The sequence below is a fragment of the Pseudorca crassidens genome, chromosome 2 (assembly GCF_039906515.1).
Source record: "Pseudorca crassidens isolate mPseCra1 chromosome 2, mPseCra1.hap1, whole genome shotgun sequence".
Taxonomy (NCBI): Eukaryota; Metazoa; Chordata; class Mammalia; order Artiodactyla; family Delphinidae; genus Pseudorca; species Pseudorca crassidens.
In genome coordinates this window covers 5437501-5462505 of record NC_090297.1, presented here as the reverse complement: position 1 = coordinate 5462505, position 25005 = coordinate 5437501, and the positions used below count along the sequence as shown (strand labels likewise).

General features: G+C 55.8%; 1 protein-coding gene across 15 annotated transcripts in view; it reads right to left on the bottom strand.

Annotated features, from left to right (window-relative positions):
* CAMTA1 (calmodulin binding transcription activator 1) overlaps window positions 1–25005 on the bottom strand; it is an 892953-nt gene that overhangs the window by 241696 nt on the left and 626252 nt on the right. For all 15 annotated transcript variants that reach the window (XM_067718873.1, XM_067718851.1, XM_067718840.1 and 12 more), the window contains one exon: window positions 15995–16066. In XM_067718873.1, coding sequence (XP_067574974.1) covers window positions 15995–16066 — 72 coding nt within the window. The remainder of the gene's footprint in view (window positions 1–15994; window positions 16067–25005) is intronic.

Below are 25005 nucleotides of genomic sequence, written 5' to 3'. Positions count from 1 at the left end.
TGCATTTGCTACAGCAGTGGAGAACACCTGGAGGGGCAGCTGGCTGTGCATCAGAGCACAGTCATTGCTACCACAGATTCCTCTTTATTGAGCATGTACTATGTGCCACGCATCATGCTGAGTGCTTCACGCGTGTTGGGGCTTTTTTTTTCCCCTCCCAACAACCTCCAGAGGCAGGTACTATTATCATCTCCATTGTGCAGGTGAGGAAACTGAGGCACGGAGAGGTTAGGTTACTCCCCAAGGGAGTACCAGCAGAGCTGGGATTCGAACTCATAGCCTGGGTGTGCTGGGAAGGCAGGCAGGGAAGCCCCTGCTCCTGCCTCGAGTGAGAGAAGCAAGATCTTGAGAGCAGGACGGTGCCTTGGGAGGTGGAGCCCTGGGGAGGAAGCAACTTTAACCATGAAAGTGGGACTCAAGGCCAGCATGGCCATGACCCTGATGAAAGGTCCACTTGAGTCATCCCGGGCATGGGGGCGCAGGGGGCCGGGTAGCCTGGGTTTGGCATTCCATTGGAAGGTCTGGGGAGCTGTGACAAACACAAAGGGGACAGAGACCACCCTGGAAGCAGGTCTCAGATGCCCAGGGAAGATGTCATTTGGCCTCAGAAATCTCCATGGTGGCAGCTAACTTGTCCCCGTGGAAACTCAAGCGGGAACCTCTGTCTTTTACTCCACAAGGCATGAGCCTTTGTCGCGGGCAAGGACTGGGGAGGCCCAAACAGGTCCTGTGACGTGGGACATGGGCTTCGGTTCCCGTGTCTGTGCTACACAGAGGTGACAGTGGAGTGCTGAGCCGGCTTGTGAGAGCTGCTTGTTAAATCTCCAAGAACGTTGTAACCAATGGACATCAAATAGGAATCCTGAGCTCAGCTACAGTAGGAGTATTTACACCATGGAAATTGGCAAATGTTACCCATGAGGAATTTGTCTTTGTGCCCTGCTGCCCCCATGCCCGCCCCCGGGAGCTGGTTGTTAAACATTTACCAGCCCACCACTGCATTATGGGACAACGTCTCAACACCTACAAAAATCTGGCCATCTCTCAATCGGCCACACCAACTGACGGAGCATTTGTGCGTCTCTTTCCCAAAGAGGCGATCATCATGCCAAACCGGGATTATATGCCAACATCATTTCCGGGTCTGAAAACGCGACCTGTTTCTGGCAGAATGGGCTGTGATCTAATTAAGCTCGACCCAGGCTGATGCTGTGAGCCTGCATCCTCTGATCAGACACCAACGGCTGGCGACTGCGTTGCATGCATGGGTGGCCTGGGAAGCGGCCTGGAGTGTTAAAAGGCTGTGGGTCACCCACAGTCTCCACGTAAAGGGGTGTCCCAGAAAGAGGCGTGGCCTGGCCGGGAAGTGGGGTTCAAGCCCAGATCCTCCCGTAACTCAGGGTGCCCCAAGGTAAGTCTTCCAACCTCCCTGGGTAACAGCTTTCCTATGCAAACAAAGGGGTAGGGCCAGCTGGTCTCTGAGGCCTTTGGGGCTCTGCTCCCAATGAAGCTGAAACCTCCCAAGCTGAGTGGGGCCTGGCCTGCAGAGTCAGGGTCACTCCCCTGGACCCCCCTCCACCCGGCCGCTCCGAGCCTCACAGGGTCCCAGCAACCGGGATGCTGACCTCAGAGCCTGTCCAGCCTCCAGCCCCCAGGGACCCTCCGGCCGCTGCAGCTCTCTGCCCCGTGCTGTCCACACTGCTTAACTTTTCAGGAGCCGGGACTGGCTGAGGAGGCGCCACGCCATTCATTCCTGGGCGTGGCTCCAACCCCTCTCATCTCCCCAGCCACCACCAAAGACAGCGGCTCCCAGGAAGCAGGGAGCAGCAGTGTCAGGAAGCATCTCCGGGGCTGTCAGCACGGTGATGCCTGTCAGGGGGTGGGCCTCGTTCCCCCTCTCCCCTGGGGCGGTGCAGCTGACTGCTCTGACACGCCCCAGAGAGAGGGGGTGTGATGGGGCAGGAGCCGTGGGGACGCACAGCAGACTGCAGCTGCAGATGCGGGCACACAAGGGCTAGGGGCTCAGTCCCGCGCAGGGAGGGAGTGGCCCAGAAAGGGTGGGGCTGAACTTCGGGGTGCGGGGGAGATCTTGGGGCAGGACTTCTCAACCTTAGCTTCCTAGAGGCAATGGAAGGATCTGGATCCAGGTCCGGGCAGCTCTGGGGACTCTGCTGGAGTGAGCGGGGACAGGCACGTTCCATGGGGAGCGTGGACCCGGGCTCAGCAAAGGGCTTCGGCTGTGAAGGACAGAGACAGGGGCATGGCCGAGGAAGAGGGTGAAACTCTGCTGATGGTCAGGGAGGGAAGGACCCAAGGCCGGGGCTCTGTGGGGTGAGTGCTGGGTTTGTAACAGTTGTGGTAACAATAACCACAGTTTGCTGAGCGCTGGGCTGTGATGGACCCAATACAAAACACTACAGACTCTCTGAATCCTTACGACAGCACTGAACCACTTTCTCGGTGAGGAAACTGAGCCCCAGGTTATGGGTTCTGTGACCCAAGGTGTGGCCCAAGCCACAGCTCCACGTGGCTTCAGAAACAGGAATAGAGAGACTCACAGACGTAGAGAACAGACTTGTGGTTGCCAAGGGGGAGGAGGCATGGGGGAGGGACGCAGTGGGAGTTTGGGATTAGCAGACGCAAACCATTATATATAGAATGGATAAACAACAAGGTCCTACTGTATAGCACAGGGAACTATATTCACTATCCTGTGATAAACCATAATGGAAAAGAATATGAAAAAGAATGTGGATATATATATATATATGTATAACTGAATCACTTTGCTGGATAAGAGAAATTAACACAATACTGTAAAACAACTATACTTCAATAAAATCAATTAAAAAAAAAAAAGAAACAGGGTTAGAACCCAGGTCAGCACGACCACCAAGCCCCTGGCCTTTATAGCTGCTTCAAAGCTGGGCGACTGGCAGAGAGGCCCTTTCAGGCCTCCCTGGGGCAGAGGCTCGGCCTCCTGGGGAGCCTGGTGGCCTTGCCCACCAGGGGGAAGGGACTCTCCAGTGCCTCGCTACAGGCAGAAGGCTGGGCCCCGGTGCAGGCGCCCACCTCTCGCACACGCCTGGCCCAGGACTGGGGACATGGGGGTAGCACGGACCCTGCGTCATCTCTCAGATGAGCTGGTGGTGGCCCTGGTACACCGAGTCTAGGGTCTTGAGTGGCTGGGCCTTCTCTCTTCTGCTTGGTCAGGCCTGAAGCAGGTGCCAGGGCCTGCGATGATTCAGCCCATGACTAAGTGAGCACTTACTACCTGTAAGGGGCTGGGCCAAGCCTAAGGGGAGCTGACACCTTGCAGCTGCCATGGGGTTGGCTCCACTTCAGAACAGCAAAGCCCTCTTGGGCTGTCAGATGCACCCTGATAAGCCAGCAGGGCTTACATTTCGTGCCCCGGGATGACTGGAAGTGGGCCTTGGCGATACATCCACACAGGTATGATATCAAAACCAGTCATCGTGAGAGGAGGACAGTACAAGTGCAGGATGTTTGCAATGCATTTGAAATTAAGAGACCAGCATCATAAAACAATCATGTGTGTGTATATATATATATATATATGGCTATATCAAAACCTCGTGGTAACCACAGATGAAAAAAATCTATGACAGATATACACACAAAAAAGAAAAAGGAACCCAAACACAACACCAAAGATAGTCATCAAATCACAAGAGAAGAGAACGAAAGAGGAAAGGAAAAATAAAGACCTACAAAAACAAATCCAGAACAATTAACAAAATGGCAATAAGAACATACATATCGATAATTACCTTAAATGTAAATGGATTAAAGGACGGGTACATATGTTGTCTGTGGATCAGATCACCTCAGTGACAGAGGGACGTGGGCTCCCGGAGCAGCTGTGTCCTGCCACCTGCCCTCAGACTTTAACCCAGACAAGGGACCAGAGTTGAGGATGCCCCCCAGGGGTCTCCTGAAGCCCCGGCCCTCCGGCAGCAGGGAAACAACAGAGAGGGCAAAACGAGACCCACGGGAGCTAATTTCTTTGCAACAGACAGCCTTTTTCTGAGAACTCTGTCTTCAGGTTAAGAAAGTTTTTAGCAACTCGGGATCAACAAACGTTTCTGCTCTGGATTTCCCTCTCCATCCTCTAAGCTAGCCTCCCACAGAATTCTCAAGTCTCATGCCCCCAGGATAACCCTTCCAGGGCGTACTCTCCAAACTAAGGCTGGTGTAAAGAGCGAGGTTTCAGGAGGGATGGCGGGGAGGAAGGAGAGGGGTGTGCTGTCGGAAGGTCCCAACCGTCCTGATCTCTTTACCAAGTTCTGATGCTTGTCCTTGTGGGGCATAGCTGGGGCCTGGGCACAGCCATGGGAGGGTCTGGGATCATCCCCAGGAAACGGGGACCCAGCCCTGAAGCCGCCTTCTTGATGTGGATAAAGTCTATTCACACCCACCCAACACACATGGACTCCGGTGCCAGGCATGGTTCTAGGCGCCAAACACAACCTAATGCCCCTGCCCTCGAGGAGCTTACTTCTGAAGGATGGGGGTGGGGCAGGACGAGAGACAATGAATAAATAACACAGTTGATGTTGCAACAGAGTGGACGAAGCACAAGAGGTTTCGCTGAGTGAAAGAAGCCTCACCCAAGAGTACTTGCTGGGGGACTTCCCTGATGGTCCGCCCTCCCAGTGCAGGGGGCCTGGGTTCAATCCCTGGTCGGGGAACTAGATCCCACACACCTGCCGTAACTAAGAGTCCACAAGCCGCAACTAAGAAGCCCATATGCCGCAACTAAACATGCCACAGCGAAGATCCCGCACGCCGCAACTAAGACCTGGCGCAGCCTAAATTTAAAAAAAAAGTAAAGAAAAACAGAGTACTTGCTGGACGATTCCGTTTGTATGAAGTTCTAGAACAGGAAAAACTCATCCATGGTGGGAAAAACAGGACAATGGTAACCTCTGGGACATGGGCGTGGGGACTGACTGGGAAAGGACAGGAGGGAACTTTCTGGGGTGATGGTAATAGTCTAAATCTCCACGCGGGCTTGGGTTCTGTTGGTGCGCGTATCGATGGAAACGCATCAGCTAGTATGTTAACACTTGTGCCTCCAACTGTTTCATTGTGTGTAAATTTTCAAAGCAAAAGAAAAGAATTGCACTTTAAATATTGAACTCTGGTTACCGACATGCGTGCTCTGCTCCAGTACGTGTTGGGGGAGGTGTACTGTTGTCTGCAGCTTAGTTTGAAATGCATGAAAAACAAGTAAGTCGGATTTCTGGAGAGATGGACGTGTAAGTGATAAAACAATATAGCAAGATGTTGAGAGAGTCTGGGTGGTTGGTATAGGGTGCTTGTAAAATTCTCTCAACTTTTCCGTTTATCTTAAACATTGGATAATACAATGTTTGTTGGGGGGGCAGAGTGGTTTGCAGGAGAGAGAGGGGAAATTAGGTGGGGCGCCAGGAGGGGCCACTGCACAGAGGGCTGAGTTTAAAAGTAAGGCGCTGACTGGTGAGGTCAGGGTACAGCTATACATGTGGGAGTCATTGGCATAAAACTGGCATGTGAAACTGTGGACCCAGGTGAGAGGACCCAAGGAGACGGTGAAGACAGAGAAGGGAAGGCCTAGGAAGCTCAGGGACATTCCAAGATCTAGGGCTTGAGGAAAAGGGGTGCGATCTGTAAAGAACGAGCAGTGAGGGAGATAGCCAGCAGCAGGAGAAGAGAACATTCCAGAAAGAGGGGATGGCCAACCTTGGTAAGTGCTGCTGGGAGGTCCGAAAAATGAGGGTGGCAGTGAGGTGACCTTTGGGTTTTGCAACGCAGAGGTCACTGGTGAACTGGAGACAGCCCCATCATGGCACGGAGGAAGAAGAGGAAAGCTGGAGGTGAGGGGTGAGGAAAGAATGGGAGGTGGGCAAGGGGCTAGGATAACCAGACACATATCCAAGGAGGACACTGGTGCGTCCGGAAAAGGAGAGGGGAAAGCTCCCAGGAAGTCCTGTCCATTTGGGGGGTGGGGTGGGGATGGCAAGAAGTCTCCTTCAGGACCCCCAGAACACTTTCCTGGGAAGAAAGCAGATGAACTGAGGGGGAGGTGAGAGGAGGAGTGATGTCTGTGTGTACCTGCGTTTACCTGTGCACACCTGTATTCACCTGTGCACACCTGTGTTCACCTCTGCATACCTGTATTCACCTGTGTACCCCTGTGCACATCTTGTTCACCTGTGTATACCTGTGTTCACCTGTGCACACGTGTGTATACCTGTGTTCTCCTGTGCACACCTGTGCACACCTATGTATACCTGCATTCACCTGTGTACACCTGTATTCACCTGTGCACACCTGTGTTCATCTATGTTTACCTGTGAACACCTGTGCATACCTGTATTCACCTACGCACACCTATGTATACCTGTGTTCACCTGTGTACACCTGTGCACATCTACGTATACCTGTCTAGCTAAAACTATTTGTAGTGAGTCTGGGGTGTGTGATGTGTCTCACCTGGGAATACCTGCATCCCGGAGCCACCGAAATAGTAATGGTGGTAAAAGCAGTTATGATGTGACGTCGGGGGACCAGAGTCTACAGCACCCCCAAGCAGGCCAACTTCACGAGCTGGGTGTCCCCAGAGGCCTAAGCGAGTGCTGACGTCCACACATGGAGCTTGTCACCAAAGACTCGCATTTTCCATTTCACTCTACTAGATGACAACGGAATTTCATTCTTGGCCCTTTGAGTTCTTTCAGAAGCAAAACAGAAAGTGTTTCCTTGAAGCAAACTTTTGTCTTTTGCTTTGGAAACCGCACTTTCCCCTTTGCTCCAAAGAAGATTAGGATATCAAGGACAGAATGTCAGCTGAAGATTACACGAAAGGATAATTAAACGAAAGCCCACATTATAAGCCACCTAGAAGGGAAATTAAGCCGCTTTTGCCTTCTCCCCTTCTTTGAAGGATGTTCTGTCGAAGGAGAGCCGGAATTGTTTGGCTTGATAAATAAAGATAGTAACCAAACTGTATCGCCCATTGTTCTGCCTTTATATTAAAAGCAATCGCTTAGCCAAGCTGAAAACACACACCATGGAGGCATAAACCCCTCTGCAGATGGAAGGATTAAGAGGCTGACAAGGTCTGGACACTAAGACTAATTAATAATTTCCACCTCTAAGGAACTGCAGCTCTGGCAGCTTTGTTCTTCCTCCGTCTCCCAGCCTGGCCCGGGCAGCCCCGTCCTCTAAGGGAAGGACAGAGGGTTTTCAGGATGGGCCAGGATAGACGGTGGTCAGTCCCAGCGGGGCAGAGAGCCGAGGGGGCCCTGGGGAAATGGCTGCAGCAGACAGACAGCTGGAATGCGGAGGTTACTTCTCACTAACCGAGCAGAGACGCAGAGTAACTTAGGGAACTGGGTTTGCCATCACCTGGTCGCATCTGTTAGATGAGTATTTTGCCAATTGAAAGGTGGTCTGGATGGGACCTTCTCAGGGGACACCCCTCCCCAATTATACCCACCCACCCAATCCCCTGGAGCAAAAATGGCTGGAAATAGTCACAACAGAGGGATGAGCCAACCACCAATGCCTAGGGCCAAGCATGACCCAAGATCTCTGTGGGCATTGGCTCAGTTCATCCTCCCGGTGACCCCCAGAGGGAGGTATTTCATGCCTATTTTATAGACACAGACTTAAGATTCACAGAGGTTAATTCACTTGACAGAGTCACGTGGCTAGGTGAAGGCAGAGCTGAGTTCAAATCCAAACCGTGGACCTGGAAGGACCACGGGTCCAGGGGTCCCAGCAAGTAGCCAGTGGGAAGCCTGTCCGGTGGCTACAAGTTCTCCCCCATACTCAGGAACCCTCTCGTCCACAAGGTAGGGGCAAAGCATCCCACTTCCCCAGAGGCTCCAAGAGCACAGACAGCCGCGATTTGCAAGGTGAAGTTCAAGTAGCTGAGACCTGATCACAGGGACTTTCTGGGTTGCTCCCCCTGCAAGGTGACCAGTGCAAAAGCCAGCCACCCGGGCACGCCCCTGTCCCCAAGGAGGGGACCAGGATGAGAGAAGCTTCTGGGAAATGCCCATTGACTTTCCATAGAGAGGATAATGGCTGCTTTGGGGGGATATATTTTCTGGAGGCTTAGATGGTACAGCAGAGGCTTTGGCATCGTAAATTGCAATCAAGCAAAGACGTCTAAGAAGGAACTAATATCGGCTCTGCTGCGCAGCCTTGGCAAAGAGCCTGAAATCTTAATGGAATTGAGCAATTTTTTGCATAGTGCCGTAAATTCCTAGTGTCTACCTTATCTTCTCATCACGTTCTTCAAGGCACATTAAATGGAGAAAGAAGAGGAAGCTGCTAGAGAGAATAAAACCGGAACAAGGAGGCAGCTCCAGAGAGATCTGTCGGAGACCACAATTCATTCCCACACGCGCCTTCTCCGTCGCAAAAGGCCGTCACCACTTGCTGCTTGTCTGCTCCCGCCTCTGCGTGTAAAAAGCCTCCTGGTGGCTTATGAGCTGAGGCTCTGGTCTAATTACCGGTCCCGCAGCGATGCTGCATTTTGCATGGTCTCTGCCCTGCTCCAGCCAGCACCCCCCACTCACCTGTCCTCCAGAGCCAACACCCCGTCTGGAACCCTGTCCTAGTATCCCTGGCCCCCCTGCACTTCTCTCCAGAGTTTGTCCATCTCCAGAATTAGCTAACAACACAGTCGCTTGCTGGGCCATGGCAGCCCTGACTTACAATGGCTATTGTTACTGTTACTGATAATAATCATGACAAGGATGAAAGGCCACTGCTCTCACTTCAACCTGGAGGGGCTTCCACAGCTGTGATGAATGTTCAGCCTCTGGTTGGCCGGCCCCATCTCTCCTGATCTCTTCTCCTGGGCCCAAGCAGAGATGGGGTGCATGTTCTCCCCTTACGGCCCCTCCAAGTCACTTGACTGGCTCCAGTGCCTGGGACACCTGTCCTGAGGCCTTCTTCTCAGACAGCCCCGTGCCTGGTCTGTGGACCTGGGGTCCCACACATTCTTGTCACTGTACACTGTGGCCCAGGCCTGCCACGTGTCAGAAAGGGCATGGAAGAACATCCCCGCCCCATTCTTCCATCCTTGAGCTCACCTCCTCCAGGAAGCCTCCCCTGACCACCCAGCCCACTCTATGTCCACTTCTCTGGACTCATCGCATTGATGGTTTCCGGTATCACCTACTAGGCACATAAATTCAGGGTCAGAAATGACTTTGGCGCCACAGGGTCCTTCACCTGCCTCTCCACACAGGAGTTCTACCCAAATGCTCTGGGCCTGGAGGCTCCCTTCTCTGTGCTGTCCACTCCCTAGTGGGCTAGACAGAGGTCACTGTCAGCTGGGGAAGGACAGCCAAGGGTGTAGGACAGAGATGCAGCATCAGACTCTTTTGTCCTTCTTGACATGGGCACCGACCCCTAGAGGTTAACACATCCAGGATCCATCAGCTACTCCCCCTTCTCATCTCTGCTCCTGCCCCGCCCGTGCCCCTCGGCCCGGGCACTGTGGCCTGTGAGCTCCAGAGGATGGGGCCGTGTGTCTTTAAAGGGCCTGGACAGGGCCCTGATTACCCTAGTCTTTGGGGGTCCCAAATTCTCCTCGACCCCCGTTTTCCTCTTCTGAAAAAGTCAGGGCGAATTTGCCCAGTCCTGACTCCCTCCCAGGGCAGCCGTGAGAACCAAAAGAGCTGGACCTGGAGTCCCCACCAAGTGCCAAGGGCCACCCAGTGCCAGGGCTGTGCTGTCCCTGAGCCTTGCACCCTCTGCCCCAGCCCAGCCCGTATGTGGCATCTGCCACATCTTCCGTATGGGGTCTGCAGGATGGAGCACAGAGGGTCCGGCTGGCCGGGGGCGTGTTCCCCTCCCCACCAACCCAGGCCCGGGGGCCAGGGACTCCTCAGGTACCAGCTCGCTTCTGTTACCTGAACCACGTGGGTCAAAATGCCCCATTTGGGACAGAGAGTCAGCCTGACCGCAGCGCCTCTGTCACTCTAAGCCTGTGAGGGGTCATTCAAGTATTTTTACGAAGCTATCATATCTTCCATTAAAAAAAAGATGAAAGAGAGAGAGGGAAAGAAAGGAAGGAAAAAGGTGGGGGGAAGCTGTCTCCCACGTCTCAGGGCTGGCCTCCCGGTGGAGCCCAGCTCACCCCGAGTGGAGATGTCCCCCCATTAGGATAAGCCTGGAGACGAGGGGTGAGTGCAGACGCCCTCTTCCAGCCGCCCCGCTGGGAATGCTGGTCCCGTCTGGTGACCCAGCTCACCTGCAGGCCACGGTCCCAGGTGACGCCACGCTTCCAGATAGAGTGAGGGGGACGATGGGGGGGGGGCACATGGGTTGCAAAAGAGCCGATCATTCCCCAGATAGATTTCCAGTCATTTTGGGTGGGTAGTGGGCACAAGGGACATTTACAGCCATGACAGTGTCCCCACTGCAGAGGAGGGTGGCAGGAAGGAGCAGAGGTGTCCTGACCATTCCCGCTTTTGGTGGGGGTGCTGTGAGAGATGAAGGGAAGATGCCAGGTGGGGATCACAGGGCTCCCTGGGGGCGTCAGGATGTGCCCTTATAGGTCCAAACTGGTACTGACGGCGTCGAGCTGTCCATCATCTATGGAGTGCTTGCCGTGGGCCACGAGCTGGGCTCCATTGTCACGTGCTCTGTGTTTCATGTATAGGGAATTCTCACAACAGTCCTGTGCAGTCCACGCCATTCTCATAACCATTTTACTGATGAGGAAACTGAGACTCAGAGAAATGTGCTCAAATGCCCAGAGTCAAACAGCTAATGAATGTTTCCCTGTGTGACCCCAATCCCACTACTATAAGAGGTTCGAACAAGATCCCAAACATCTGCCCGCTGATTGCTCCGGGTGGGAGCGAGAATGGCGGCCTCTGGGCCACGCGGCAGGGGCTGGGGGTTCCCTCTGCCCAACACGCCCACCACCTCACCTCACCCCAACTTTGCTACTTGAGGGAAGCGATGAGATCGGAGGCGCCTTCCTGGGGAGCCTCAGAGGCACTTGGCTCAGAGAGAGGCCCTCACATCCACAGACAGGTCTGGGGTCGACGGACCGAACCATATGCTGAGGTCCCGTGGGTGTGGTGTTGGGAAATGTCCCAGGCCCACGCTGGGGCCATAGTCCCAGGTCGGGAGGGGAGGCCCTGAGCCCACGTGCTCGCTCCCTGCACACTGCGGACGAATACGGCGCTGCTCAGCTGCCTGTGGGGAGGCTAAGGCCTCGTTCAGAGGTGAGGAGGCCCCAGGGGCACTGGTGGCAGGAGAGGGCCCTGAAGGAAGGTGGGGCTCCCTCAGGACAGGCTGGTGTCCAGGCCTGTCTCTGGGGCAGAAGCTGAAACTGGACCGTTCGCTACGATGGCCCCAGAGGTGTGCAAAAGGCCTTCTCTGGGGCCCGCTGGACTGTATGAGACATTCAAGACCCCTAACCCTAACCCTAACCCAAACCCTAAACCTAACCATGGCCCTAGCCCTAACCCTAACCCTAACCCTAACCCTAGCGCTAACCCTAGCCCTAACCCTAACCCTAGCGCTAACCCTAACCCTAACCCTAGCCCTAACCCTAACCCTAACCCTAACCCTAACGCTAACCCTAGACCTACCCCTAAACCTAACCCTAACCCTAACCCTAGACCTAACCCTAACCCTAGCCCTAACCCTGGGAGGCCTTGGGCCACTGCCTCCCCCAGGCAGCTGCCCTTTAAGTCCCTTCCTCCTGGCAGGAGAAATGCCCTCCTCCCAGGGGCCCTGCTCGGGGGGACCCCCCCCCAGTCCTGGTATTTCTGCCTCGGGAAAGCCTGCTCTCAGGACGGGGTGGGCAGAAGTTGACCACGCTGAGGGTGAAAGGCCAGCTGGGGGCCCACAATCCAACAAAGGGGTCTAGAGCCTCAGCTCAACCCCCCAGGCCTTGCGAGCCAGGTGGGGAAGTACGGCTCTCACGGGCACTTGTCGGAGCCTGGGCTCTGCCCGAGGAACACTGGGGTCGCCCTCCTGCCCTGGGCAGCGAGTCCTCTGGCTGAGGCCTCCCTCCACTCCAGGGTGGGGAGCTGTGCAGGGCCAGCGCAGCCTGGAGTGAGCTCCCTCGGTAAGCTGGCTCTACGCCCGCCGCCCCTGCACTCTTCTGCGCTGCCTCTGTACTGTGGCACTCGGTGGAGACGAGGCCCCTGCACCCGCTGTTCCTGGGGGTTCTGGGCTGGCAAAGCTCAAGGTCAGGCAGGAGGCAGGGTGTGGGGCTGAAGGGCAGCTGCCCCTCCGTGACTGCACGGCCTGGGACCAGGTGCTTGAAGCTGTCTCTAGCCCCTCCCTATAAGAAGGGTAAAAATGGCCGCCCGGGGAGAAGAGACGGACGCCCTGGGAGCCTGGTCTTCTCCCAGGTGACCCGGCGGCCCGTGGTGCGGGGCCGGTGCACTGCCTGGCCCAGAGTCAGTACCCGGGGTGGCCGGGTGCCAGAACTTGGAACCCAAACGTCTGCCACTCTCAGTGATCCAGGAGCCCCCAGTAGCGGGGTCCCCCCAAAGCCCCAGGGTCCCTGTATTCGCACAGCAGCACTCAGGGGCCTGCAGGCCTGTGTGTGAGCTGCGGGGTGGTCCAGGGAGCAGCGCCCGCTGCCTCTGGCCCCGCGAGCTGGTCTCAACAGACACGCAGCCCCGAATGAATGGTGGTGGCAGACACACAGGACACACCCCCTGCTTCACTTGAGCGTGGAAAACATTCATTAAGCATTTTAGAGGACAAGGGCAAAAAGAAAAACACTCATTAGAAGCAGAAATAGTTTCCAAATGAGCCATACAGAATCTGCTGGCAAGTCTGGCCTGACGTGGGGGCTTGTCCTCCTGGGGGAGCGGGCAGGGGGAGGAACGCACGGAAGGAGGGTCTGTGGGGCCCCAGAAGGGTCACAGAGGGAGGCAGGAAGGCCCGAGCCAAAGCACTAGAAAATCCCAAGAGGAGAGGCCACGGCGGCAGAGACGGAGGCCGAGGAGCCTGGCTGTCTGGCCCAGCGTCGGAGCGGCCCAGCCTGCAGGAAGGGCTGCACTTCCAGGGCCCCAGCAAGGCTCAGGGCCTGGGAGGATGCAGTGATAACCATGTTCAAGGCCACGGGAGGCAGAGGCAAGAAGGAGCCTGATCCCAGCCCGGCTCCATCGCTGACCGGCTGGGTGACCCTTGGCCTGACCCTGCCCTCTCTGGGCCTCAGCGTCTATCTAGGAAATGCAGCAGCGGAGCATGGGGCAGCCTATAAGGGCCCTGCCAGCCGTGACACGTGGAGCCCTCAGCGGGGCTGCTGATGCGAGGAGAGGAGCTGCGTGCCGGCGGCAGCGGGGGCTTCTCAAGGCCCCAGGGCCGATTCCCCAAAGGCCCCGTAGAAGCAGCCTGAGCTCAGGTCCTCTGGGGTCTCGAGATGCTGCCCGTGCAGGTGCCCACGTGGTGCCCACGGGGCACGGCAGTGACCTTAGGTGCCACGGCTGAACGGGCTTCAGTCCCTCCACTCTAGGGGAAGGCTCTGGTTCCTCCGTGTCTGCCGGCTCCAGACAAGTCCCGGAGCTCCAGGCTTCCAGGGGCGGGACTTGCGAGGCGCTAATTGCCTTGGCTTTTCTCCTCAACCTCCTCCTGCCCAGAGCTGACCCGGAAGCAGGAGCCCCCCGCCCGTGTACCTTCCCGCTTTGTCACCTGCTCACAGAAACTCGGGGACGCGGAGGCGGGGGTGGAGAGTCAACTCCCCAGGGACCCGGAGAGAAGATAAAGATTCAGATTAGCCCTGGAGAAACCAGATCTGTGATCCCGGCCTTTGGGGAGACTCGGGTTCCCCGCCAGCTGGAAGGTAACAAACCCAGACGCACACGAGTCACCCCAGGTATGTCTCCAGCACGCAGCGGCCAGGATCGGAGCACCAGGGAGGGGAGGGCTGGGGCAGGGGAGCAGCGGCCCCCCACTCGTTGCGTGGCCCCAGAAACGAGGCAAGGGCAGCGCAGGCTAAGAGGGACTTGGCTCAAGGGGCCTGAGTGAGTGGAATCCAGTTTGGGGAGCAATCGGCTCAGACTCCAAGGCGGCCCGGTGGCGTCTGAGTCCGGGGAAGGAGATCTACCGACAGCCACAGGTGCCTGAGGGAATGCAGGCGTGGGGGTGGGAGAGGGGTCTGGAGGAGAGAGAGGAAGCAGCCTTGGAGAGCCGACAGCTGGGGCTGCCGGAGGGCCGAGCTGGCAGGAAGCTGGCCGCGGGGGTGTGGCTCCCTCAGGAGGGCAGCAGCCAGGCTGCGCAGAGAGAGCAGAGCAGAGCGCTGTTCCGATGGGGCCTGAAAGCTGAAAACACCCGCGTGGGACCCGAGGGGGTGGACGTCCAGGAAGGAAGGAGCTCACAGGGGCTGCTGGAGGTGGAAGTGTTTCTCTGGCAACACAGAGGTGAGAAAAAGGGACTAAGGAGAACGGTTGTGTCCTGGAGACACAGGGACATGTTCTAACTGCACCAGATCTCTGCTGTCAAGGAGGAGCCCACTCCCACCTCCTGCAGCCACGGAGAAGACCCTTGACCAAATGGCAAAATGCCTTGGGTCCATTCTTATTAACAAGACCTGGAAAGTAGCATCCCAGGATTACACTGAAGGTCCCTTTCACAAGGATGCAGGGCTGAGCAAGTAGAAAGGCAGGTGTTACCACGCCAACCTCCGAGGGGGACAGACCCGGGAGACTATAACGGGCAAGGTGTTGGGGAAGCCGCGTCTGCAAGTCAGCACCTCGTCTGACGGTCTCAGGTGCCACCCGCCAATGAACTTGAACCACAGACAATTGTTTCTGGGAACTGAGGAGAACGGAAGTGTATGGCGGCGCGGGCAGGGGGTTGGTTGGGGGAGGTGAGGGCGAGTTGATGGACAGAGGGCCTGGTCTAGGTGTGGACACTGTGGCAGCCCTGTGCCCAGCAGACACCTTCCAGGCCACCTTCCCTGGGACCAGCGGCCCTTCTGCACTCCATGGCATGTGCAGCTCTCTCCTCTCAGAACACGTGCCATGAGCATTGGCGGGGGGCTTGCTTTCCCAACTGCTGGACCCCTCCCAACCGCGTCCCCCAGGTCAGGGAGATCCCCAGACCCCTGAGGCCCAGGCTAACTTGGATGCAGAAAGTGAGACCTCTAGGGGGAAAGGCCAGAGGCAGCAATTCCTGGGCAGAGGCAGTAGGAAGAAGTTGGAGTGATGCTGCCGGGGCCCCCCGGGGATGTGTTCTACAGAGAGCAGCTGCAAATCAGAGGTCGAGCTTTGGAAAGGACCCAGGTCCAGGCTCGCTGGGCAGACCCCTCAGACCTTCCCACTCACAGCAACACCTTCCACAAGCAAGACGACCACCAACACAAGCAGTCGGCTGTTGGCTGGGCGGCCTCGGGGCTGTGCTCCAGCACCATGGACAGAGATCTGGGAGCCAGGCCTCCCCTGGAGCTTTGGCGACTGGGTGGCTACTCCACCCCTTTCTCCATCCTGCTCCACAGCAGACATCACAAATCGATTACAGAGCTCCTTCCCTCTGAGCCAAGAGCTCCTGGTCTCCCAACAGCCATCCCAATCTATCCAACTACAACTGGCACGACTCTGGGAGCTGATTCTCCACGTGTGCTGACGACTAACCCACATGCGGTTTTCAGTGCAAAGGCTTTTCTCAGTCAGGGGCAGGTTGCCCACCCAGGCTTTTTCCTGTCCTCAATCAGAGGAAACTGAGGCACCCTGGAAGCAGCTGGCAGGATGGTATCCTCATGCGGCGGGCAAGGACGCCCCCCACCAGGCTTCCTCCCCTTGCTGGCATCTGACATCACACCGGGCCGGCCCCGAAGCTGGCCTCAGCGCCACACGCCGACATCCCTAGGAAAGCTGGCCAGGGTGCCAGGGCCTGGGACCGCCGCACGCAGGAGCCCCACCCCACTCAGCTCCCTCCGCAGACCCTTCCCCAGCACCGGAGACGGAAGAAGAATCCAGTCCCAGCCACCTACCTGAAGGAGCCAGTAGCACCTCCGGTGGAAGGTGGGGATGATGGAGGAATGGACATAGCAGCCGTACAAGCACTAGGGAGAGAGGAAAAACGAGAATTCAGTTGGAAAGAGGGAAGGAAGGGAGGAAGACGGCGCAACAGAGAAGGGGCAAGAGAGGGCCGCGGACGCTGCCACCACCCCAGGGAGACCGAGGCGTGGGCGCCTCCGCATCCGGCTCCAGGACCAAGGCTAAGGTCTGGGGCACACCTAGGAAGCACAGCTGGGAAACGCCAGTGGGCAAACATGGATGGACAGCTGGGGTGCTCACCCTTGTGAGGGCCATGGCGGCACGTGGGAACCCGGAAAAGCCAGGGGCCACAGGAATGCACATATGTATACATTTTGCCTATCATTTGAGGGCCTGGGGTTTACCCTGACGTTCATGCATAGAGCCTGGGTTAAGACCCCTTGGTGTATGGGGAGGGACGGAATTCATTCAAGCACACACACACTCCAGACCTTTCCCAGCCAAGGAGGGCCGTCCCTGGCAGCCCTGTCTGGTAGGAGCTCCAAGGCTGGGGGGCCAGGGAGGAGCAGCACCTCCTAGGACTGACTTCCAGAGTTTGGGACCCTTTGTGCACACCCCGACTTGCTGGGTTTTATTTACAGTTTTCTAGTCACATTTGTGTTTGTTCCAATTATAAACCTGCATCTTTTACAGATGGATTTGGTTTTAGAAACCAGCTAGAGTCAGGTTGGAGAAGAAGGTGGGTGAGGATTTAAGTTCAGGAACAGCATGTAGAGGGGACGTGAGGAGGGACAGCTCTCATGCAGCTTCTCACTTAGATCCAGGAGGGTGGAGCTGACCGGTGGGACAAGTCAGGGGAGCACACTGTGCGCTGGGCACCATGGGGGCTTGCCTGCCGGCAGGGGTGAGAAAAAGGGACTAAGGAGAACGGTTGTGTCCTTCCTGAAACTGAATGCTCAGAGTCTGAGTGGGAGGAAATTTGGCCTTTTCTTCTTCTTCTTTTTTTTTTTTTTTGCAGTACGTGGGCCTCTCACTGCTGTGGCCTCTCCCGTTGTGGAGCACAGGCTCCGGACGCGCAGGCTCAGCGTCCATGGCTCACGGGCCCAGCCGCTCCGCGGCACGCGGGATCTTCCCGGACTGGGGCACGAACCCGTGTCCCCTGCATCAGCAGGCGGACTCTCAACCACTGCGCCACCAGGGAAGCCCTTGGCCTTTTCTTTTTGAGCCTCCAATTCCAAACTAGAATGAGCTCCTTCTATTTTCCTTGGAGTTCCCCTAGCTTCCCAAAGCACACGTTCCAGAAGGGGTGGGGCAGAAAGAGAAGGCAGGACCACAGAGCCTCAGAGGATGAAGGATGTGCAAGGTCTTCCCTTCCCCTTTCACTATAGTCCCCCAACACCGACACCCGTTCTGCAGAGACAAATGGCCGGCAGCTCTGCATTTGCAGTTTTCATCAGATATTTTTCACACTCCCAAAAAGACCAGGTGCAATTTGGTTTGACTAGGAGTCCATTTGAGCCTTGCCTGTCTGATTAACAGAGTTGAAAGAGAAATCATTTTGGACTATGGGATTCTGGCTGCAAGAAAATCAGATTTCCAATATGTTAGAACTTTTACAGATTGCTGTCAGCTGGGACTTAAGCCCTGTACAGACCAAACAAACAAAGCGGAAATTAATTTAAACGACTCCCTTGCAATTCTTGCCCACGAAATGTATTTATTATTAAGAAGGCAATATTCTTTCCTGACTTTTCTGGTTTCCAATAAACTGTGTGTTTCTTTCTTTAAAAACAACAACAACAACAACTGATAGCTCATTCCTTCTTGCCAAAGGAGACTCGTGTTTGGACATTTTCTGTGAGCGTTTGGTTGCAACGGATGAGCAACCCACCTGCAACTTCCATCAGCCCTTTTCCTTTGTAATTGGGGTATTCTCGTGGGCAGTTGCGTTGCTTTCACTCATGCAGTGAGCCCGATGGAGGGAGACAAACTGTTGAGAGAGGAATTCTCTCCGTCTCTTTGAAGTCAAAGGCTTCCCATCTGCTCTTCCTCACTGTTCGTCCCTCTCGAGAGTTTGCCGTGAATGCCCTGCTTCACCTGTCTCTTTCCCTTTCTACTGCTTTTTCTTGAACTTGAAAAGAACACGGTTGATTTGCAGCACCAACTCCCCCTTCATTCAATGCATATCTATCTGTGTTGGGCTGCGGCAACCTTGAACCTCGTACTAAGGAGTCACTGAGACTGTACTGAACACCCACTGCGTGTCCCTCCTGTGAGAGCCCAGGAAGAAAGCACAGCCCGTTCTCCCCCAAGACACCCCAGCACCCCCCTCTCAGGCACCCTCCCCACCCCAGAACCATCCAATAAACAGAATGATGTTAAAAAGAAAAATTGCTGTTTCTACATCAAGGCTCATGCATTTTAATCAGAGGAACCCTCGGGGCCTCACTCAGAACTTAGTCTATTTTTAGATATTTACTGTAAACACCCTGGCGATCCGATGTCTCTGGTCTCCACAGATGAGAGCCACAATCTTAGGAAGGGGGGAGAGAGGTACCCCTGATGAGGGTGAGCCAGGTCAAATGGCATCAAGGGAGGAAGCTCCCCAGGGAACCCCAAGGGCTCAAGAAGCCCGAGGGCCATTGGACCCTGGCCCAGCGCGCTGGTCACCCCGTGGCTCACTTGTCCATCTCTATTCCCTGGACGGGGACTCCTGGCAGGCAGGACCTTTGAGTGAAGGGGGCCCACAGTTCCCCCACCCAGTACCCTCAGGACACCGGTCTCTACAGCCTGGTACAGAGAATGATCCGGAGACAGCACATGTTTAATTTCTGCTTGTGGAACTCTGAAGGCTCAAGTCTTTCTAAAAGACTAGAAAACCATCCTGAAAAATGGCTCCACGTTTAGTGCTTAAATGGTTGAGCTTCAGTTTCAGGGAAAACTGACAGGTGTTGGGTAGCTGGGTTCCCTTGTCTGGAAGGAGGCTTCTGGTGCCCAGTCTTGGTGAGCTAGAGTCAGCAAGGGAGGATTTCTGAGCGAGGGATCCCGCTTGAAGTGGGAGACCTGCTGTTCACCGGGTGGAGGGCCCCTGTCCTGTCCGGCTGCAGAACAGGCACCGTCCTTTTTCTGTCCTCTGGGTTGCTGTGAGGGTCGAGAGGTGATGCCTGTGCTGGGCTGCCCAGGACAGCAGGTGAGAGAGGGTTCAGAGGACGCTACGGGGCTTTCAGGGGAGCACGGTTGAAAGGGAAGAGTGAAAGAGAGTATTTCCAGCTTCAGGAAATGCACGTGGGGACAGGAGGTGAGACACAGCGGGCTGGGCTTGAGGACCTGTAAGGACATTGGGATGGACTGGAGTGTCCACTACACGGGGGCGTGGAGAGAGGCAAGTTCTGGGGAGACAAAGCAGGTCAGGTCACAAAAGGCCACAGGGACTGACGTTGGCTTCACCCTGGGGCGGCTGGGAACAAAGGAACATCTGCGTTCCGAAGCTCACTGTGGCAGCCGTGTGGCCAGGGACCAGGGTCGGGGAGGGCGGGGGCACCAGGTCCAGTCCTGAGTCCAGGAGGCATGCTGGGACCAGAGGCGGCAGCAGCAGAGAAATGGAAACATTGGCAGGGGTAAGGATGACGCCCAGCTTCTGGCTGTGCAGACAGGTACACAGTGGTCCCACTCACAGGAAACCCTGGGGGTGCAGCAGGCTGGCCGGGAGGGGCTGATTTCAGATTTCTGAGGAGCTCATAAGGTCCCCAAAGGGGAGACGCACAGAAAGCAGTAAGTTTCTGAGCTCTGGTGCTGGATCTGGGCTGGCAACAGTGACCTCCACATCCTCCGCACAGGGACGGCTTTGGAGTCACACGGAGAGACCCAGAGTGGGGTCCATCCACTCAGGCTGGTTTCTGCAGCACAGAGACATGCCTGCTGGCTCAGGTGGACAGAGCAGGTGAGGCCTGAACTTGCAGGTGCTCCAAGCAGCAGGCACATGGTGTGCTGGGCTGCCTCACCGTGTGCCCACGTACCTCACAGCCCCAAACCACCCATGGCCCCGTCCTGCTCCCAGGCTCTCTGGCCAGTTCCCGTCGTCACCACTGCCCTCACACTGGACCACGTCTGCCCATTTCCAGTCCTCACGACAGTGTCATCACCAAGCCAATCGGGGATTCATTGCACACTCTCTCACGACGCAGCGTAGCAAATCCATTCCCTTTAACCACTAATCAAGAAAGCAACCAACGTCATCTGTCGTCATCTGTGTTGTACAACAAACTCCTGGTGCTTTTGGACCAGGCTCTGGGGGTCCCTTGGGGGGTCCCTGGGTTGAGCTTTGCATTTGGGGGCCGCGATATGCTGGGAGGGAGAGTCACATCCTGCGGCTGGCGGATGCAGCTGCGTGTGCGTGTGTGTAAGCGGGTGGGTGCACACGCGTGTGGAGGTGTGTACGGGAAAGCACACCCTGGGCCCCTTGTTTATGTGTATCACATAAAACGAAGAAAGAAAAAGAGAAAGCAACCAGCTGTTTATAGGAAACTCAGGAGAACGTCACCCTGCAGCTGAAAGCAACGTTCAAATTCGTTCTATTGGGAAATGAAGGTCTGACATCTTCCCTTTAAGGTGACAGTGGAGCAAGGAAGAGTTTTTTTCTTAAATACTCAAAATCGCTTGTATGAGTCTGTGGGGATTTTTTGTCTTAAATAAAGAGGAAAGATAAAATTACAGGGGAAACCAATAGCAAACAAGAGCTCCCTGCAGTTCAAAACATATGCTTCAGAAAGGGACGTTTCTGAAGAAAGCATCCGCCTCAAACCCCCTCAGAGGGGTTTTTCCCCAACAGACTCAGCTGCCGGGGGTCCCCTGGGGACCAGGAGGTCCATTAGGGCTTGATACCCAATGGTCTCGGTGGGCCGAGAAGGGAGCATCTCAGGTGGTGAGCGCAGCGTTACTGGTGGGGGGCTGGGACTGGACAGTGGGTCCCCTTTAGCTCCAGCTCTCAATGGCTCTGAGAGCTGAAGCTGCTTCTCCATCTCTGTCTCTCTGTCTCTCTCTGGCATGAGCTCAGCCCTCCCATTGTCCCCTCCGCTCTTGGCTTCTGCTCTAGGAAGTGGCTGACTTGCTGTCCCCACTTCCAGGCTTTCGCTCATAATGTCCCACTCCCCAGGGCGGGTTTCGTCCTCTCCTGTGCAAACCCTACCCTGCCCGAGTCCGTCTCAGACTCTCCCTCCTCCAGGGAGCCTCTCCTGAGCCGGCCAGTGGGAGGAGCCCCTGGAAATGACCCATCTGGGATCAGGGGGCCTTGGGGTATCATAGACACCATCTCTGTCACCATCAGCTCACCATTCGCAGGGGCTGGCAGGCTTTCTGCAAAGGGCCAGATGGTAGCTGTTCTCGGCCTCGTGAGTTAGATGGTCTCTGCTATAGCCACTCAACTCTGCCTTGTGGGGCAAAAGCAGCTTAGACGACAGGTAATGAATGTGTCCCCAAACTTTACTTATGGACGTTGTAAATTGAACTTTGCATAATTTTCACCTGTCATGAATATCATTCTTCTTTTGATTTTTTTTTCCCAACCATTAAAAAAAATGTGAAGACCATTCTTAGCTCACGGGCCACACAAAAATAGGTGATGGGTTGGCTCCAGCCCCTGGGCCATAGGTGGCTAACCCTGACCCTTCAGATTGGGAGGAACGTGAATTGTATGGTCCTTTGTAAAATTCCCTGTGGTGGTTTCCATGGAGCAGGGGTTCAGTGAACTTTGGTTGATTTCCACACGGCGTGAATATCGACGCCTGGCGAGGGGGGAGCAGCAAAGGCCCAAGTGCATGGAAAATAATAGGCTGTACCTCTAATAAATACACTTAAGAGTGAGCATTGAACAGTTATCTTCCCACCACCGTCTACAGACAGCTCTCGGAGGACCTGGTTGTCTTTCGAACTAGACTCAGTTGTGGGTGTTTGTTTTCTGGCCTGAGTGTGACGTGTATCACCTCAGTGTGAGATGAGACCCTCGGGCACCGTGCTTGGCCTGGAGGACTTCCTGGCATGGAACAGGTGCTCAGTGAAGTCAAGGCTTCTCTCCCTGTCAAGTGCCTTCACTTTATTAACCAAGCAGAATTCAGTGAGATAAAGGGCAGCTGAAGGCAGGATTGGAGATGTGAAGCTGCCTTACATCCCCATGGCCTTGATAAAGCCTATGAAATTTCTTCTCTGGGGAAGACCTTTTCATTCTGTTTCGGGGGCCCCCTCCCACAGGAGACAGGGAACCCCCAAAGCCAAGGCTTGCTGTCTCCCTCCTTCTCTGGGGAAACACGAGCCCAGCATCTTCCTCGGTGGACCGGGGGGAACGCACATCCCTAGCCCCGCCTGACAGCCCTCTCTAGAGGAGGGTGTGGTTACCAGGAGTCACGTGAGGCTGTTCAAATTCCAATTCTGATTCCTATGACGTAGAAGGAAATAAAACAGAAACTCCAGTTCCTCGGTTGCACTAGGCTCGTTTCAAGGGCTCACCTACCACACGGAAGGAGCGGCTATCATGTTGGACGGCTCAGAAAAAACCATCGTTCACGGAAGTTTCTATCAGACACTGAGGCCCCGGAGAACGACAGTGGGGCCCGGTTCAGGCATGTTCAGCTGGGCCTCTTGGAAGCTGAGACCCCAGGGCCCAAGATTTGGGGAAGCGAGGGTTTGGGGGAAGAAGTGGAGGTTGGGACTACGGGGTGGCAGCTCCACTTTGGGGAGCTGGAATGTTTGGAGGTCGGTACCTGCTTGAATCGGTCCGGGAGTGTATCCCCGAGCCCCTGTGCTCAGAAAACCTCGCTCCCCGGCTCCGCCCCGCCCCATCTCCCCACCAGAACCTCCTCGGATGCAGGGATAATACCTGCTTCCCCGAGGCTAGAGTGAGTGTAGCAGGGGTCAATGGTTGGTGCCGGGGCCAACGTGTGTGCTGACGGCTGAGAGGACGCCAAGGGTCTGATGCCCTGTCAGGTCAGGCTGGAGAGGGGAAGAGGGAGAGCTCTGCAGAAGGACGGGATGAGGGCAGTGTTCAAACGCAATGAGGCAGGACCTCTGCAAGACTGCTTCACGGGTGGGGGCGTCTGCCATGGCGGGGACTTGGGTGCGAGGAGGTGAGGGAGGCAGGCGCCGTCTTGGATTGCCACGGGTGCGGGGGGTTTTGGTGAAGGGGCAGGGGGGTGGCAGCTTAGGCTGGTCCGGGGATCTGCCTGGTCCCCACAGTGGGAAGCGGTCGCCATCTCTCTTGTCAGTGTGGTCAGCTGCCAGCTGGGGAGCTGGTCAGTCACAAATCCCCTCTGGGTCTCAGTCTCCCCAGACATGAAGCAAAGAGACTGGACCAGGCAGGCCTCTACGGTCGCTTCAGCTGCGACGCCGATGCTAGAATGCTTGCAGCGAATCTCATCCCTAACCCTCCTTGTGAGGGTCCCTCTGCTACTTCCTCTGCCGATGTCCTGCACCAGCCCCCCAGCAGCCAGGCCACCGGCCAGGGGACCCAAGACTTGGGTTAGACTCGTGGCGGCGGCCCGCGCTCTCCCCCAGGGGCCTCGCCTCTCTCCCCCCGGATCGGTGACTGTCTGCACAAGGCAATCAGAGTGAAAATCGATTTTTAAGGTGCCTGGTTGATCTCACACACTTGAATCTAATGCACACGCGACAAAGATGAATAGATTTTAAGATGTGTCATGGCATAAAGGTGACAGAAGAGAAAGAGATAATAGGAGGGAAGGCAACATCCACCAAGATGACGATTTAATCCTGCTCTGCAGCGACGAAGGGGCAGGAGCTGTTTACTCAATATTCCAGGCAGGGCAGGTGAAGATTCCAGTGCTGGGGCCAGATGGGGCGACAGCCACACTCTCCCAGAAAGGGCACCCCGGGGTGGGCTGGGCCTTGGCTTCCGTGTAAGAGGAGGGCGTGTCAACCACATTTCCCTACTGTCTGCTCTGTGCCTGGCTTGAGCCCTTGCCTGCAGGACCCCCAGTCTGGTGGTAGAGAGAGAGCCAAGCAAACGAACAAAACCAGATCAAAGCAGCCCCGAGGCTAAGTGCAAGGTGCCCCGGGAGAGGGTGTGATGGAGCCCCCAGAGAGGGAAGAACCCCTCTTTTCATGCTGAAGATCGCCAAAGTCACCTAAGAGGAAGTGGCATTTGTGGTGGGTCCAAAAGGGTGAGCTGGAGTTGGCCACGCGGACAAGACCAGGCCAGGTGGACTCGAAAGGGGTCTTGCGCAGAGGAAGCAACCTGGGCAAGGGCGTCAGCTCCTTCCCAGTTTTGCCAGCGTTCCTGTCCAAATCCTCCGTGCGGGACAACACAGACGCTTCTATCAAATCCCCGATCAGACACGTTGACAAGTGGCGGCAGATGACTTTGCATTGGAAGCAAAGGTGCTTGATTTTCATGGCTTTTCCTTCCCACCAGCCTGGACCCTGCATGTTAAAGCAGGTTTCCTGGGAAGACGATGGGAACTCAAGGAACAAGTACAGGAGCATGGCTAGAACTCAGATCTGATCCCACAGGTTTCCCTGCCTCCCTCCCAACCCCCGGCCCCCTCTCTGTCTCCATCTCTCATCTCTGTATGTCTTCCTTGTGTTTCTTCCCTCCCACTACCGTTGGGCTGTCTCTATGTGGCAGGCAGCTAGAGTCCCATCATTTCAGCTGCGACCCAAGAAGCAACAAAGCCTCTCTCTTCCAGATTTGGGGTGACACCACCAGGGAGGGACCCTCACCTATCTGGGCTGTGATCCCAGCCCTGGGACTCTCAGTGGGGCAGGAAGGCACCCGAGTGGGCAGAGCTGCAGGACTCCCAGGCTGGGGTAAAACACCGTTCCTTGCTGCCAAACTTTGGACATGCCCTGTAGAAGCAGGAGCTCTCCAAAGGGCAGGGGAAAGTAAAAACCCTGCAGCACCTTCCAGATCTCCCCAAACCGGTGGCAGCTGCTGCAAGGGGGCAGAAGTAGGTCCAAGCAGCTCTGCTTCCCAGACACCTGAAAGCCGGAGCAGATC